At 41.8% G+C, this 18,934-nt stretch overlaps 1 protein-coding gene across 1 annotated transcript in view; it reads right to left on the bottom strand.

Annotated features, from left to right (window-relative positions):
* Positions 1-6,947: 6,947 nt before the first annotated feature.
* The window catches only part of SMIM13 (small integral membrane protein 13), a 24,802-nt gene continuing 12,815 nt past the window's right edge, over positions 6,948-18,934 (bottom strand). Inside the window, exon 2 of the mRNA XM_019543247.1 lies at positions 6,948-10,672. Within this exon, the coding sequence (XP_019398792.1) occupies positions 10,479-10,672 (194 nt within the window). The 3' untranslated portion in view covers positions 6,948-10,478. The remainder of the gene's footprint in view (positions 10,673-18,934) is intronic.

The raw sequence follows: 18,934 nt of genomic DNA, 5'->3' as shown, positions 1-18,934 counted from the left end.
AACCTATAACCATAATGCTGGTTCCCTCTCCCCAGGTGCAGCACCCTGCACTTGTCCTTGTTGAACCGCATCCTGTTCAGATCCGCCCACTTCTCTAACCTATCCAGGTCTGCTTGGATGCACTCCCTTGCCTGCCGGTGTATTCACTTTACCCCACAGCTTGGTGTCATCAGCGAACTCGAACAGGGTGCTCTCCACACATTTGTCCAGGTAGCTAATGAAGATGTTGAACATCACCGGCCCAAGGACTGAGCCCTGGGGGACTCTGCTGCCCACACCCTCCCAGGTCATCTGGCTTTGTACCAGAATGCAAGTCATGGTTTCTCAGAAGAAAGTATTAAGACAGGTCCTCAAAGAAGTGTTCCACCAGTCTATACAGAATGCTATTGCATAAATTTATTTCTTGCTTCCTATTTCTTTAAATCAAACACAAAGGGTGTGTGGAGGGGGTGAAGGGAAGGTGCAGATTAACTTCAATAAACAGAGCCACCACAGCTGTTTCATTTTTCACTAATTAAGATTTTTTTACTAGCTTCCTGCTCACAGCTGCAAACTCTGGGCCTGATTCTCTGTTGCCTGGCACTTTGCCTACACTTGAGTATAGAGGGGCTGTAAAATGGTAAGAGTTAGATATTTCTGATTTATTAGCAATGTACAGCCTCTTTGCACGGGTAGGCATAACTATTGCAAAGTACTGGAAACATTTCAGGTCTGTTGCCTTCAGCAGAATGAGCAACGTGGCAGACATCTCCCTGCAAACAAGGAGAGTTTGAAACATTAGCTTTCCTTCTCTGAGAAGACAGAGCAGTCTGTAGTCACCACCTCTCTACTACATTTGATGCCATTTTTTTTCAATAACTTATTAGTTATGTGTATTAAAAAAGTCTTAACAGAAAAAAACTGTCAGAGGAAAGAATACCATCACACCAGATGTAGAAAAATCAAGAAAGTTGACTGGGAAATGGGAAGTAAATCAGATTCCCCCACTCCCCACAACAGTGTTTGGTCAGGGTATTTCAACATTTCCCATGACCCAACCATGTATTCTGTTCTGTGTACCACCATTTACAGAAGCTGATACAGTTAAAGTCAGGGATTCATAGTTTCTAGAGTTGGAAGGGACCTGAGTAGATCATCTAGTCCGACCCCCTGCCATGGCAGGAAACAATACTGGGGTCAAACAACCCCAGCAAGATGTTCATCTAACCTCCTCTTAAAAACCCCCAGGGTAGGAGCCAGGACCACCTCTCTTGGAAATTGGTTCCAGATCCTAGCCGCCCTGACCGTGAAGTAGCACTTCCTGATATCTAGCCTGCAACACCCTGTTAAGTGTACAAGAACCTACACGATTCACAAGATAAACCCAGATAGGACATCATAGTTTCAAAAAAGAATTTGATCTGTTGTGGCCTTTGAGTTTTTTACAACAAAAGAATCGGTCTATGATTTTTCTGTAATCAAAAAAACCCCAACAAGTGCAAACTAAGAGCCGATGTATTCAGAGGGATTCCTTGAGTCTAATGAGGCTGAAGACCCCTGATTTAAGTTAGCAATAGGCTGCCAAACAGGGGCTCCCTCAAAAATCTTGTGTCTGAGTCACTGAATATACATGACATTGCAGACCTTATAGCTTTCTCAATCCATGCTTTCTTCTACCCAGGACCTCACAAAAGCATCCCCACCTAGCAAGTGCTCTTCAAAGCAACAGTTATTTTTATAGTCAGCACCTATGCTAAATACCATCTACCACTTTTTCGCACACCTCCCCCCTTAATGGGATTGACCTTTTATTTTGCCCGCTGGACAGCAGCAGGTTAGTCACCTAAGCACAGCTCTGTTAAGGGCCATCACCCCCTAGCAGTTTTTCAGAAAAAGCCTGTGCAGTGAATTTGTAAGAGATGTGCAACACGGATTTTTTTAAACATAAGCTTCTTTTAAATGGACTAGTATTGTAGCTGGGCCCTAAGCTGCTTAAAGGCAATATGGTGTAGCATTTTTTTGCATCCACTTGTCTGAAGTTAGGGTAAAAGAGAAATAAGCAAAGGAAATGAGCAAGCAAGAGAATATCATATGTGAAAGTTACTTTAGGAAGTGTGAGAAAGCTAGGTCAAAAGAAATAGGCTAAAGTTCACTTCGGCTGCCTATAGTTTGTGTTCCAGTTAGAACACATCAGAGCATACTTAATCAATTCAGTCTGCTCTGCATTTTAATTACAACGCTCTAGCTTCACCTCACCTTCACATGTATTAAGCCCCTGCACATTTCAAAATGGCCATGGGGGTGCTTTAACTAAACCTCATTAAATGTGCTTTAGATAAAGCATCCTGTGACCATTCTAAAATGGGTGATTTTAATTAGGGTGGCTGTCTGGGAACCACTCTAATTAAAATGTTCTTCTCCCCACCCCCAAACACATGTATATGCAGCCCAAGAGTGGTTTTATGGCAGTTAGATCTGGTTTAGGATGAGATATAGCTTAAATAGGAGATAAAATAGGCATATGAATATTAGAGTAGAACCTATTTGAAATATATTTTAAAAATTGAACAACACCAATAAGATTTTTTGATAAGTTCAGACAGAGTACAAAAATCTGGGATCACATAAGAATTTTTGCTCTTCAGCCTTGAACTCCAGTTCTGGCTAAACAGCACATTTGCAGATGAATTAAGATAAGAGTTCTTTTAAAACTTACTTTTAAACCTAGGTAAGAAGTGTTTCTGCCCAACAAGCTGGCCACCTGTTAGTAGCTTTTTAAGATATTAGGACTAAGAAATTAATTTCAAGTCTACAGCAAGGCTTGAACTCACTTCTCTGGAGTTCTAGTGAGATATCCTAACCTATTTTATTACTTCATAAAGCTCCCAGATCAAAGCATAAAAGAAAAGGCCAGACTAAAACAGATCCCCTACAAAGTGTCAGCCTCATACTTCCAGCCAAATCAAACTAGGACATGTACCTATTAAAAACAGCAGTAACCACTTTTGTATTTATGCAGTCTCCACACTCAAAGCTTGTGGGGGTTTTTTCTGAAACATCAGTCACTGTATCTAAGTCTGGAACCCAGATGCCACCTTGTGGCAAAAAGAGCAGACCAAAAAATATACTTTAGCTACAGGCAGGCAAGAGTGATATTATCTTTTATTAGACCAACTGAGTAGCTGAGGAAAAAAAAAGTTTTTCCCCCCCAGCTACTCAGTTGGTTTAATAAAAGATATCACTCAAAGTACCTTGCCTGCCTATGTCCTTAGACCAACACGGCTACAACCCAGCATACTTTAGCAAAACACTCTTTTGAGATGAAATACGTAAAGGGCACCTATGACTGAAACTCTGAATGACACTCCTGAAGTTGCTTCCTAAATAAGTTATTTTTGCAATTATGACATTTTCCCTTGAACATGACTAAAAGATATTTTATTTCTGAAGTCAGGGCCTGTGAAAAACAAAACCAAGTCTGCCTTGTTATTACTGAATCCTTTAGAAAAGGCTAATCACACCAAAACCAAAAGTCATCAAATGTTTAATACTTAATCCAATGTCTCATATTAGTACATCTAAATCAGCAGGCAGCTTGCAACAATAACTAGAAGAGGCTTGAAGTGTCCCTTCACCACTTACTGAGTTTTGGCAAGCAATCGAGAGCCACATGACAGGTTGCCAGAGACAGGAATATTCATTTTCCAAAATTTTTAGGGGCCCCACGGGCCAGATAGAATGGCCTAGCAGGCCAAATTTTGCCCACCCCTGATATTATACTACTGATTTTACAGATAAACTCACTGTCTCAGCTTGCCTAAGTAAGAAATGGTATAAAGAAAGGAACTGGAAATGGAACCCAAGGCCATGTCCAGACAAGTGCAGATGTGTGGTATATGGCACCACAGACTTGTCTGCAGTGCCACATACCACGCATGCAGGCATTCCCTGTGCCGCTACTTTGCAGCATGGGGTGGGAGGGGGGGTTGACCCTGGGAGATCCTGGGGTCAACAAAACTCACGCTGAAAAAAGCAGGGCAATGCATGTGATGGCAGCACACACCACGCAGAAGTGGAGCCTGGCCAGCCAGAGAACAGCCTGGCTGCCAGCTGGCTTCCTGCCATGGCTACAGCCCTGGGAGGTCCCCAGGACCCCAGGTAAGGCTTCTGGGGCTAGCACACCCACTGGCCTCAGCCTCCCCTTCCCCACCCAGAGCACACATGGCACAGACATTCCCCAAGGACAAGTAGCTGCAGTACAAGGTGTGCTGCTGCTACTTGTCCCCAATGCAGTAGTGTGGACACGGCTCAAGAGTCCAACAATCCTCAATTCCTTGCTTTAATATTTAACAATACCATTTAGTTTATTATTTCTTTAGGATGTTTGAACTAAGGTAATTTGTTATGATAAAGTACGTCCTTGTTCACCACTTTGTTTCAGATTTAAGTCCACATATACACCATTGTCTCCAGTGCTCGTAATAGCAGACCAGGGGTGGAAAACTTGTGGCATTTGTGCCAAAATGACACAAACAGTGTCTGTGTGTAGCACACACCAGATCAGGGAGGGGAGAGGCAAAAAAGCAACAGAATAAGGCAGGAAGCAGAAAGCAAAGCAGCAGATCAGAGTGACACATGGGGAGGTGCAGGGCTAGTTTGTGGTATGCCTGGCAAAAAAAGTTGGCCCATTACACTGCAGATCCTTGAACTTTACAGGTAAAGATGGCTTAAGCCTTTTTAAAAATGGAGACCATTTTAATACATGGCAATAACATAAAGCAGCCTGCATCTTAGCAGGTTAAATGGCATAAGCATTGCCTAACTGTAGTGAGTGAGAAAAACCCTGAAGGTTGCACATATTACAGAAGCTGCAAAAACGCCAATTCAAGAAGTCAATGGCATGGAACAGCATGAACAGTTAACAGTATTAGTGCCAGGAACAGCGTGGCACCATGCTGAGAAGACAAAGACCTACTGCAACTGTATTATTATTTAGCATTGAAAAACTGTGCCAAGTGACCCAATGCAGGGCAGGGAACTGGTAACCCTTAATCCAAACAAGTACTAGCAATAATTGCAAATACTTATTTGTACAAATTAAGCATGCAACAACAAGTGCAGCAGGCTCTTGCAAAATTAAAGTCCTACCCACAAGAGAATATTGATCCTTAGAGATGGTTCCTTATCCTCCACTTTTACCTGTTAATTGATTAGCAAGTCTTAAAACAGTGGGGGCCAACCTTTTTGAAAGTGGTGCCACAAGCTAAACCCCATAACCTCTCTCCTGCCCTGATCTGCTGCTTTGCTTTGTGCTCCATGCCTGATCCTCTGGTTTCTCTACTCCGTCCCTGATCCACCACATGCTATGCAGAAATGGCCATGCCATGCGTGATGCCCATGATGCAAGGTGGCCACCCTATCCTAGAAGACTGCACGACATGTGGTACGTGTTGCAGATCAGCTCTGCTTAAATTTTTACAACCATGTGTTAGAGTTAACCACCCAATAAAATGAAGAGACACTTCAAGCCTCTTCTAGTTATTGTTGCAAGCTGCCTGCAGATTCAGGAAGGCTACAGAGCATCAGTTTACTGTTTAGAACCGGAAGCGTTTAACTCCCGAGTGTTATAGCACAAAAGCTTTTTTTTTTTTTTTTTTTTTTTAAATCACAACTTAGATTTGCAAATAATTCCATAAAGCAGAATGGGTTCTACAGCCACAGTAACAAATTTGACACAGTTGCAACTGCAGGAAAAGAAGGATGAGGGGCGGGAAAGGAAGAGGAAGAAACATCTCATGTATTTTATTTGGATTGTTGATTATTTTCTCTCACACAATGCACACCTTTTTTCCAAAATCCAACTGCTGGAAATTGGGGTGCAATTACAAGCAAAGGAAATGCATTAGCAGAAGGTTTCTACCACTTCAGCTTTTGCCAGACAAAATCAAAAGTAACCCCATGCACAATCCACAGGGAACAGAACAACAGCTCCCTAGCTGGTGCTACTCAATTACTTACTACAGAAAGATATTTTATTCTTCAGTTTCCCTTTCCTAAACAAAGTATGCATCTTATTCCAGGGTGTGCTGTATGTAAGGAAATATGGTACACAGAACCAGACAGACAGAAGACATGATGGGGCTTTCTGAACTCCATTTATGAGTAGCCCTGAGAGAGAAGAGCTATGAAGCAAACTACCCTTTGTAAGACCTCTCACCTAGAAAGGAGTGGAGTCATTCCATTCATCTTGCTAGGAATTAAAAATGATTCTCCATGTTTCATGGTCATCAGTGTCAAAGAAAGATAACAAATTACTACAATCTGCATGGGTATTTCATGGTCATCCACTGCTAGGGGTAGACCATGGATCAGAAAGTTTCTTCCTGCATCAAAACCTGCAACTCTTATTTACTGCAGAGGAAATGAGAATTCAAGCATGGAAGCTCCCTGCCAAAGCCATCTTTCCTCAGTGCAACGTCACTATTTCACCGGTTAGCCCATTTTGTAGAGAAGTCACAGTGAAGTGTATTGACCTAAGAACAAAGAGCAGGTCACTGACAGAGAGCCCCTCCTGCCCTGTTTCCCAACCTGTAGATCTAGACTTCTAGCCACAAAGGTATACTCTCTTCATCTCCCCTTTTCAAAATAAAAAAAAATGAACAAAAACTCCACTCTGTGAAACTGGGTTGACTTTGAAGCTAGCAGGTAACTACTGATAATCAACCTTATAGAAAATAACACCTCCATCTCTCAAACTGTAGAACATTGTAACAATAATCATTTAAAAGGATAAATGTTATACTTGCCAAGTAACTGCCCCCATGACTGAAGCCATTTGCATCTATGACAATCGTTAAAATCTGACCTTTACACCTATGCTTTTTTTCCCCCTCTTGTGCTGAAACTGTATTTCCACTTTTCCCAGATGTATAAATAAATTAATCTCAGAGTTCACACACACACACACACACACGTAGTCATTTTATTTTTTGTTAAGTTATCTGTGCAGTCAGTTTAAAAGAACAGTTAACATAATGAATACAGACAAACCACAAAAGCATTAAGTACAGTATATTAACAGTTAACACTGAAGAGGCAATGACCACATTCAATGTGTTTTTGTTTTTTATCCTGGTCATTTCAAACAACCTAAAAAGTTGAAACATACACAAGTCTAGTTCAGTTTAAAACCTGATGTTAAGCAGCAAGTTGCTCACTGATTGCGGTACAGTATATGGCATTTACTGCAAATAGCTACAGCAGCAGTGCTTCATGAGTGAACTGCATAGAATAAGCCTCTTCGGCAAACATGAAATCACCATGATAAAAGACATTATCAGCTCCTTAACAGGTCTAAATTATGCAATCTTCATAACAAAATTCTGTGGGGATGCAACCATCCTCATTTTTCTCCTGAACTGTTAACCATAATTTCATCTATTTCCAACAGCCAATATGTGCTTGATCTAGAATCCATGGCAGTAACCTTTTCCAACTAACTGTTTTGTGTACAAAACAGGTAACTGCTGCTTGATCAACGTATTACAGCCCCTTCTATAAAAGCAATATGAATATCTTTTAAAAAAATTATTAGCTCAAAGAAAAACCCAAGGTACATTCAGTAAAATGGCTGCAATAATAAGGCATGTATTTAGAAAACATATCCCATTAAACATAGATACTCTTGGTCAGTTAAAACTTTTGCCTTACCAAAGATTAGTTTGCACTCATTAATTCCAAAGTGCGTGCTCAGGTACAACAGGAATATTTTACACGTACATTTGGTGAAACTGTCCAGAAAAGCATTTAAGAAAAGAACATGAGTTCTACTGGACTGGCAAAACCTACAACTTACAACTTTTTACATGTACACTTCCACAAATACAGCCTTGTTGTATAAAACCCCCAAACATGGAAGTTTCTACTTGAGACATCTGCAAAAAAGAAAAAAAGGAGAATTTTCCTTTATTTATGTATACTTTAACATCCTCATTGCCAAGTGACATAATTCTTACTAAACCCATAATATAAACCTTATGGTCATGGATCACAAGTGTTATATGGTAGGCAGATTTAGTGTTATTGGCAGCTAGGTCACAGCAGCATTAGTAAAATAGTATCAGCTACTTTTTACAAAAAAGACAGACTGGCTAAGAATTCCCTGGAGGAAAACAGATGCCTAGAGAGAAAAGAGTAGCTGGCTAGAAGTTCAGGACAAACTAATTTCACAGAGTTCTATATTCATTCATTTTCATTTCCATCTTATTGCATACTTGATCAAAGAAAGTGTCAGTACTCAAACTTGTTCAGATTTCCCTGATTAACTTGCTCCAAAGTCCCTGTATCTCATGTCTTGAGAGCTACCTTGCTGGGTATCTGTATTGCTATAATTTCACATTTCTTCACATTGTTTGAAAATGAAGACTCCATGTGGGTTACCCATGATTGGGAGACTGGAAATATCAGCCTTTAAATGTGTACATCCTATACACACTAACAACTGAAATGTACATAAAGTATTCATGCCCTACAACAAGACTGCAGTCCTTTTGAAGGCTAAAATACATGAAAATTGAGAACAAGATGTCTTAAATAAAATCTTCAGGAAAGAAGTGCTCCAATATTTGGCTAGCACTGCTTCGTTGAAAGTTTAGTGTCCTGGAATGACTTGTATGTACACCAAACACAGTCTGTTTTTGGGTATGTCCTGCAAGACAAACACTTGAAACAAGTGGAAAAGGAACCTGAATTCTTCTGGTTAGTTTGACTGCAACAGAGATTTTATTTCCTTCTCCCAGGCTCACCAGGGAGGAGCACTGAGTAGGAAAACTATCAGTACATTTAACCACATTTTATAGAAGATATGTGCAAAGTGAATGAAACCATACTTGAACATGTAACCCTGTAATACAGAGCATGCTTATAGATACATGCTGGTAAACAAAGACAGAATATAGAACTTCTATGGAAGGGTCAGGACAGGCATTAGATTTTAATACTGACACATCAGGAAAAATAGCAGCTCTTTGCAGTGTACTTCAGTGAACATTGTCATTTCCAAATCCTCCCGCATTAGCTCTTAAACAGTATCCACAGATAATTTAAGATATAAAGGCAGTAAAATTACTCTTTTTCCAGACAAGTCTATTCAAAGGAAGAGCCACACGTTGCTGCTGTTACTTGAAGTTCACATGAACCAGTCCACAAATCATGAAATCAAGGGTTTGTAACTTATAATTGGTATGAAGTTTTAAGACAATTTTCTTTAGTCCTGCTGGCCAGAATTTTAAATACAAGACACACCTCTGGAACTGAACAAGATGCATCCAATTTTTATAAGACAGATAATACTGTCCCCCATGCAGATTTGTTTAAAGTTTACTTTCTACCCTCTCTAATATCTGAGACAATGCACAGATTCTTCTCCATTAGATACACTACAAGCACTGGTCTCCAAAATTCCTGAAATATGGAGTTTAATTCTATTTGAAGAATAATGCCAAAAGAATTCAGGTACTGTATAATTGGGAGCAACTGCTAAATCACTGGCATCAAGCAATCACACCAGCACCAAACATGAGGTACCAAACATATTGCTATAACACCAATAAAGTGTTAAGAGTGGTGCCCACCAAATTGGTCAGAATTTCTTTATTAACTGGTTCTAGAAAAAAAAAAATGCCTGGCATCCAATACTTGACATTAACACATTTAAAGGCAAGTGCTTCAAACATGAACAAGGATGTCACTTCAGAAAACTGAACAATGAGTTCTTATATCTCAGACACCAATCCCCAATAAAAATGAAGTCAGAGGATCACGTAAGATGACAGAGGTCTAAATCAGGATTGTTTGCTTTCTGGAGATCAGAACCAGGAAGTCAGGCTTTGTCACTCAATTTTTTTTCCTTTAGGAAGAACATTAAAACCACCACATCATTTTGTGCATCTAGTACTGACTTCTTATTTATACTTAAAGTTACTAAACCTCACTTCAGAATACTTTCCAAAGCAGGATATCCTTTAAACATCTTTCAAGTTTACATGCATTTACAGGTTGAAGAAAATATATATTTATATATAGCTAAGGACATAAAACTCAATTTCACTACAAGCAGCTGCAGTGCCATAAAGGAAAAATAAGTTAGTAGTCATTTCCAATCTGAAATGCTTAACTATGTTCAGACTAATACAAAGGCTAAGCCTATAGACCAGGAAGTAGCATACATTTGTGGGGGTTGGAGCTATAGCTGCTCACTTTTTCTCAGGCTAAGGGATCTCTCTCCCTACTTCCTTTTTCTCTAGTTATATATGGCTCACAGCTGAAGCCCTTCATGAACCTTGACTGAAGTAGTGTATACTTGATGTCCAAAAGTGAAGGTTCATAGCTATTTGTTTTTCCTCTCAGTTTTTTTTCAGTAAAACCAAATTGCTGAATCATACAGTGCAGAGGTGCTTAACCATTCGTTGTTGATGAAGTAAGGTCTCAAGAGATCTGCTTTAAGTTGCTTCTTCTGCAGGTGTTCTTCGTTGCCGTGGCAACTTCTGCCTTCCTCTCTGTGGAGTAGATGGAGTCTCCTGCTCAGCTTCAGACTCTGAAGGCTCATTATCTCCCTCCTGGGATCCTGTATCTCCTATCAACTCTCTCAGGAACTTGAACTTTGACAAAAACAGTTGCCAGACAACATACCAACCTACAGGAGACCAAAAAAAGAAAAAGAAAAAGGCACATTACTCATTTATTTCATGTGAATCCCTATTTTCCTACCTACATTTGTAATTACAAAATTTAGTCAGTAGCCCATCAGTCTACTGCTTACTTGCCCTAAAAAGGGTTCCTGCCTCCCCAAAATGTTTTAAAGGCCTATTATTATTATTAGGCTGATTCTGCTGTTAAACTACTCATCTAAAAACATTTTAACTTGATCCTCTTAAATTTGCTGAAATGTAATCTTGGTTAAGTAAGACCTTTGCACATTCATAAGCAGCTTATGTCCTTGTCCAAACTTGATTTTGTCCTCTTCTGATCCAAAGGCAGCAAATCATGACTTCAGCGGTGTTATGTTTCCCCACAGGTAAAATGGGAATGCTACTTATAAACTTAAGACATTCTCATGAATAAAGTAGTTATGACTTAACATGCGACATACAAATGTTATTTTTAGTACGTATTAATCTGCCGTGCTTAAAGCCAATGACTAACACTTTAGTTCCTGTTGGAAACTGGGCACATCTAATCAATCACAAACCTTAGTCATAGCACCTCTATGAGTTTAATTAAAAGTCCTCTATACCCAGAGCTAACAGAACCAGCCCTGCCCCGTTATGCAAGCATCACTGGTGAACAACAGATTTTCTTTAAACACGCAGAATTCTGTAAAAGCCATCAAGGAAAATGATAAAATGCTCTCATGTGGGAGCCAGCGGTTGTATACCAAAGTTCATTTTATTTCCACATTTGAATCTGAATCTTTCCCAATGCAGACAGCTGTCACTGAGAGCATAAACAGGCTTTACCCTGGCCGTCTACTTTCAGATGGCCTTTGCACATATTAAGTCCCATAAATTCCCTCCCAGCCTTTAGAGGGATCTTTCAGTTAGCATCTTTTGTTTGTTCCTCTCAGTGACAAAGGTATGACTGCCAAATTGCTAAGAGTTCTGTTCTCATTCTTAACATGTGTCAAAGATTTCTCTCTCATTTCTGCATAGAAGTGAGGGGCTGCTGAACTCCAACGAATCTCAAATTTTGGATTATTGTATTGATGTCTTAAAAAAAACAAACACAGAAAAACTTGCCTTAAAAACAGACTGTCCATATATATGATTCTTTTAAATAGTATATTTTACTAGATTTCATTCAAGCCTACATGAAGGAACAAATCCACAAGATGCTCATCATTTTCACAAAAGGACCTTAAAAGAAATCAATCTATGCAGAGAAGAACCTGGGATTACAGTAGACCATAAACTGAATATAAGCCAACAGTAAGTGCTCTTGTTGCCAAAAAGTTCAACAGCATACTAGGCTGTATTATGGCATAACTAAGTTGCTCCACTTGCAAATCATGGGCCACATCCACAAGAGCGTGGATGTTTGTTTCTACAGGGACAACTGGCAGCAGGACACCTTGTGCTACTGCTACTTGTCCCTGGGGGAGTGCCTGTGCCATGTGCACTCTGGCACATGGCAAGTTACCCTGGGTGGAATAGAGGAGGTTGAGGCCAGCACTGGACTGGCCCCAGCAGCCTTACCTGGGATCCTGGGGGCCTCCTGGGGCTGCAGCAGTGGTGATCTTGCTGCTCAGAGTCTGGCTGGCAGCTGGAATGTAGCTCTCGCCAGCCAGGCTCTGGTTTTGGGCAGCGTGCACAGTCTCTGCAAATGCTGCCCCATTTTTTTTTTGTACAAGTTTTTTTGACATCAGGATATCCCTTTGTGCAGGTTTTTTTGCCCCCCACACCAATGCTGCTATCTCACAGTGTGGAGAACACCTGAATGTGAGGTATGTGGCACCGCAGATGCATCTGCAAGGCCACATACTGCATGGCCACACTCATCTGGACACAAGTACAGGAAGCAATTCTTTTTGCTTCATTCAGCCCTGGTGAGCCTTCACCTGGAGTACCATGTCCAGCTGTGGGTCCCACACTTCAAGGGGGAATGTGGACAGACTGGAGAGTCCAACAGAGAGCAAGGAAAATGATTAGAGGCCTGGAAAGCATGACTTGAGGAAAGGCTGAAAGAGCTAGGATTATTTATTCTGGAAAAGAGAAGACTGAGGGGGGCCTGATAACAGACTTCAAGTACTGAGGGATGATTACAGAGAGGACAGAGATGGGCTCTTCTGAGGCTGTAAGGGACAGGAATAGAAGCAATGGCCTCAGACTGCTGCGAACAAATTTTAGGTTGAAGATGAGGAGAAACTTTCTGACTACAACAGGCACCTAGAGAAGTTGTGGAACCTCCATCCCTCAAAACTTTTGAGAGCAGGTTGGACAGACACTTGACTGGGATGGTTTAGTCAGGGACGATCCTGCCTTGAGCAGAGAGCTGAACTAGATGATCTGCTGAGGTTCCTTCTAGCCCTACTTTCCTACGGTGGTATAAATGTTTCTCCTAGCGGACAGCACAGAACAAAGAGAGAGCAAAGTATTTAATCTCTACCACAAAAGATACAAGGAACTGTATACTAATTCATTTAAGCAGTAAATGGAATGCATTTAATAACTCAAATTACAAGATAAGCGGGAACCTTCATTAGAATCCATAAAACATCAGATGGAGCCACTTGTTACATAAAACAAGCATTAAAATATTTTCAGTTCACTTAGAGATGTATTGAGAGTTAAGGACAAATATTTCTTCAAATAGCTTGAGTTAATAATCTGTCATTTCTAAATATTACTACAAAGAAAGATTATTTCTTCAAAACTCTCTAGCTTAAGATACAAATTTGGACAAAGTGGATACCAAACAATTTGACCTTAACTATGAAACCAAGATAGTAAGAGAGAAGCTAAGTACATACTGCAGTCCTTTGTAAACAGATAAGCTTCAAGGGGAGCTGATTTAAAAATGCTCAAAGTCACATTCAACCTGAACCTGGTCATATAAATATATTTATATTTTAATATATAATATTATAAGTTTTCAGTCTGACACCTATTTCTCAGTGTCCCTGCCAAATGTTGAAGTTTCTCAACATTTACAAGTTACCACTTGTAAAAACTGCCTATGTACTGGGGAAGTTGCCTCCATAAAACTACTCAAAGCGGAAAGACTCTTTTCCCTAGTATCTTTCAGACATAATGCAAGCTTTTATTTATGACAGTTACATGAAACAACAGCAAGTAAAAATGATAGTACAGTGCTTTTCAAGTTGAAGTTGTCTCTCCTAAAATACAGAAGTATTACGAAAGTGCTGAGCTCCCTTATGACAAAAGCTGACCTACAAAAACAATATAGTCAAGTAAAGAATTACAGCAATTAACTTTGGAGAATGAAAGGAAAGAAAAAAAGAAAAAGCATTGACAGATTGACTCAAAATTTTCAAATCTCTCACTAAGTGCTGGTCTCAGTCTAACTGCCTTGAGGATATAATGGCAATTTGGTGACAGATTCAAATTATTTTGGTATATATAGGTCAGATAAAAACGCTCATCAAACACTATTGATATTGGAGGTTACTGAAAATCACTAAATGATATCACTAGACATTGTCCAGACTGTATAACAACTGTAAATTCCAAAATTATATTATGTTATAGTGTGGGCTACATTAAAAAAAGACTGACCATCTTTGTTTCTTCAGCCTATCCAAAGACTGACAGCAGTTATTACTTTGCGAGACAACTTACATTGGATAGATTCTATACTTCCAGTTTTCTTAGAATCAAGTGAGTTATATATGCACAATAGGGATGTAAGTGGTTAAATGACCATTATATTTATACTGTTTATCGCTTACCATTTAGCAGCCTCCAGCAGGAACAGCCCTGACCCTGGCCCTTTATATGTTCACTGTGCGCCCAGCATTGCACGGGCCCCAGGCTACTGGCAGAGTGAGCACAGTGAAAGGGGAATGAGTGCAAATGAGCCACTAGGAAGCACTGCCCAACTGCAGAGCTGCAGCCTCCCCTTGCGGCCATGGGCAGGGACAAGGGCCGGGGCTATGGGTAGGGCTGGGGCTACAGACCTCTCCTGTGCCCAGATCCCCTGCTACCATGGAAAGGAAACAAGGGAGGTGCCAGCCCCACTCCGTCCCCACAGGGCTGTTGGGGCCTTCCCACTACAGCAGGGCAAAGAGCGACAGGCTCCCTGTGCTTCCTGCTGTGGTGACCCCCAGACCTGGAAAGCTCCGCCACGCTGCCAGATCGAGCCTTCCCCAGCAACAATATTTACATCCCTAATATAGATATACAATTAATCACAACATAAACATTTGAATATATGACTGCATATCACAGCAACCCAATCATGTACTGGTTCACAAACACACCACCTAATTGCATCATAAAATGTTTGTTGGTTGTGATTACATTTAAGACACATCTTTCTTGCTCTTTCCCACATCCATATTAAGACCTTTGGAAAGGAAAAGAGAAATTCTGATGACACCTTTTCTCTTCTCCTCTGGCAAAACTAAATGGGGAGAATTTCCGATATTGAGCTATTTGCTCTTTTCTTTCAAATACAAAAAAAAAAAAAAAAAAAAAGCAAGCAAGCAAGCACTTGTGATTGGCACAATTCTTTTTTCTACCATTAGATACAGAGACTTGCAAAGCCATGTATGAAGCTCTGAAGTACCAGAGAAAGATGAATCTCTCTCTCTCTCCCTCAAATTTATCCACACAGTCAACAAGAGAAGGATGATCTTCTGATTAAAAACACAAGACAGACTCTATCCCTGGCTCTACAAAACTGTTTGTAATCTTGAGAAATAGAGGTGCACCAATATATTAGTCACATATCAAATCAGCATTGATAAAAGGAAAATTAACATTATTGGCTATTGGCTTTTTTGGCCAATGTAGCTGATAATGTCATCAATAAATGCTAAGCGCATGCACGCAGCCTCACACATGCACACAGCCAGGAATGCAGCCCAGCTGCTTGGAGAGCAGTGTCCAGTGAAGAGACATGGAGGCCCCCACGGTGAGGGAGTAAGTGGGACAAGGGAGTAAGTGGGCAGAGGCTAAGGCAGGCACTGTCCAGCCAGGGTGGTGAATGGGACCATAAGGCGGGGAGCAGGACCAAGCCACAGGCAGCTTGTCCAGAGGGCACACAGGGGTGGGCAGCTCCCCCCCATTGCTACACGTACTCCTGAGGGAGGAATGGGGGGCACGTGCCCCCCCCCAGATCTGCGCACGGCACACAGGCAGGCTGCCCGCTGTGGGCTCAGGTCAGGGACTGCGCCAGCCTCTTTCTAGGGAGCTGGGCCAGAGCAGGCTCAGCTGCATGGGGTGGATGGTGGCTGCACTGGGAGGGGTGGCTACAAGGGGGCTACTGGAAATTTTGGGGTGGCCATAGCCCCCCAAGCACAACCATTGCTTGGGTAAGTCCACTCACTGCCTTTTCCTTGGGACCCTGCGCCAGCTGTGAACCCCCTGTCCGCCTCACAGTGCAGGGCTCTGGAGGGAAAGGCAGCAGAGCGGAGTGCCCTAGGCAGGGGTGGCGCTCAGAGGAGCTTGGGGGGGCTATGGCCGCCCAAAAATTCCCTGCAGCCTTCCCTTCCAGCACCACCGCCACCTGCCCCACACAGCTGAGACTGCCCTGAGCCCAGCCCCAGTGCAAACCCCGCCCCCCCCACACTGGGAAGACAGGGTGTGCATGCAGCGATGAGAAGCCACCCCCTCCACACCCCCGGACAAGCTGCCCATGGCTCCATCCTGCACCCCATCCCCTGCCCCACAGTCCCATTTACTGCCCTGGCTGGTGTGTTAATGGATTTGGTCGGGCTTCTGGCCTGCTTGACTAGGAAAACAGACAAGAGACCAGAAGTGCTGATACTGCTTATTTCAGTTACATGAGATAAGGAATCCTGCATGCCTTGTTTTGTCTTGATATATTATCCTGTGCACGGATGTTTTCTTTAAGTAAACTGTCTGTATGTCTGTGTGTGATTTACTATTGTTTTGTTTCTCCAAGGTTGTATTTTTTTTCTCTTTCTCCATCTTAAGTATAAATATGCTTGTAAACTTATAGAGTTCAAGAAATCCTTTGAAACAGACAAGTGGATGATTCCCCTTGCTGTATGGAATTCTCCCTGTGATCACAGTATAGCCTTAAATAAAGAAAAGGTGGCTCTGTCAGTTCTGATTCAACCATAACGCAAAGTTTGATTTCTTCCACATGACTCAGATAGAGATACCCGGAATGATCAGTTGGGACACAGACGTCTCTTCACTGAAGCCCTGGCACCAAACCAATGTAAGAGACCTTTTGAGATCTCTACTGGGGCTTTTCAGTGACAGGCTGTCTCTGTGTCTTCCTGATTCACTGCTTAAGGCTCAACCTATCCAAAATTTTCTGCCAGAACTGTCAGACCCACTGTGTAAGTAGTAACTGTGAGTAGAAAGAAAGAGTTAAGGTTAAGGACTCTGTGTTGCTGTTGTCAATGAAAGTATTTCCCCCTGTGAATTGAGTTAAGTTCTGTAAAGAACTATGGAGGTCTTTCTGAGACTAGGAGTGGAAACCCTGTGCAGCCGCCCCAAAGACAACAGATTTGTTCTGTGGGCTCTTCGAAAGCAAGGGTGCAAGGTGGAAACTCTAAGACCGTGTTTTCCACGATAAGCACTGACCAAGGCTGAGACTAAAGAGATGCTCTTGAACCTCATACCTCAACACAGAAATTGCCTTGTGTGAACTGAGAGTATGAATTGAGAAATATGAGCCACTGACCAGGTCTGAGACTAAGGTTCAGCCACCCCAAGGCTGTCTGGAAGGGCAGTTTTGAATGCAAGGGGGCCCAACTGGAACCTCGTGACCCAGTGGACAGGTTTACCCTTTCCCCACCCTCATAAATGAGCAGTGTCTAACCGTGAGTAACTGCATTGTGTGCCATTACTGCCGTGAAGTTTTCTCTTTGGACATCAGCCACAGCATCTCTGTGCTGCTAGCAAATCTCATGCCCTGAATAAGCCATTCCTGTATGAAAGACCCCTGTGAATTGAGTTTAAAGATATGGGGAGCAGAGAGTCTAAAGACATACTAGCTCTGCCAAAAGGGACTCCAGCATTGTACATGTACACACACTATGGCCATAAAAGTTGTAAGTTTCTAGACAAATGGAATTGGTATACCAGAGATGATTTTAGACAGCAGTTTCCCCTGGAGGGAACATTTGATTTAAGTAAAATTGTTCATCGCCACAGAGACCTTGAGTTAAGAGGTAGTAATATACCACAGACTCAGTGGGACACATTTTTTGATTGGTATGAAGAAGCTTTCAAAAGACGTCAAGAATCTCAAGTTCGGAGTCTTAGGGACTCCCAAGAGAAACTGAAATCTCAAAAAAAGGAATTAAAACAGAAAAGTGCACCAAAAGGGGGCCCCCCATCAACAGTACCATCAGCACCAAAACAACTTTATCCACAAATAACTGAAAATGAATCTGCAGAAGATATAACTGATTTTCTTAATGTGCTACCCCCATATCAGTCCCAGGCACAATCTGAACCCAAAGAAGTCCACAGTAACCAAATAGACTCTTCCAGCAGGATAAGCTCACCTCACCAGGAAACTATCACTCAACAATCATTACCTGCCCCAGGAACATGCCCATGTCCACTGGAGGCAAGGCGTCTGTCTCCTGAAATCTCGACCCCCTCCTCTTGTTTAAGGTCTGGTACCCAGTACAGTCCGGTCCCTTCTTTAAAATCTAAAAAAGGCTCAGCTTATGCCTTTACACCAACTTTCAAGGCAAGGTCCAAATAGGGAAACTACAATCACAGTCCATGCCTCCTGGACTCCAGGAGATCTCCTAAACCTTGTTAAACAATTTCCCAACTTCAGGGAGGAACCTCAGAAATTTAGAGATGAATTGGAAACTATAATCCATTGTTATGATCCAACATGGGCAGATTTGAACCAATTAATGAGAAGTGTTCTGCCCTCTGAGGTCTGCAACTGCCTCATCTTACAGGCGACTTGGCCTACTCACGACCCTGGAATAGGAGATCACTTAGCAGATGCCCAAGGATGCCTCCTTGAGGCTGTGCTTAAAATTTTCCCCAGGAAAACTGCCTGGGCCAAAATATACAACTGTAAACAAAATAAAGGAGAATCCCCAGCAGACTACATGGATCGCTTGAAACTAGAATTTGAAAGACATTCTGGTATTGAAAATGCAGCTGAAACTGCCCCTGAAGCAGTTGCTTCCGCTTTTGTCCACGGACTTTTCTAAAGTCCAGGAACAGTTGTGCACAATTGCTGTAGGTTGGCAGACTAAGCCACTTGC

This window comes from Crocodylus porosus, unplaced genomic scaffold (genome assembly GCF_001723895.1).
Source record: "Crocodylus porosus isolate Cpor-Errol unplaced genomic scaffold, CroPor_comp1, whole genome shotgun sequence".
Lineage (NCBI taxonomy): Eukaryota > Metazoa > Chordata > Crocodylia > Crocodylidae > Crocodylus > Crocodylus porosus.
The sequence above is the reverse complement of the archived record's forward strand: the minus strand, read 5'-3'. Positions and strand labels throughout refer to the sequence as shown.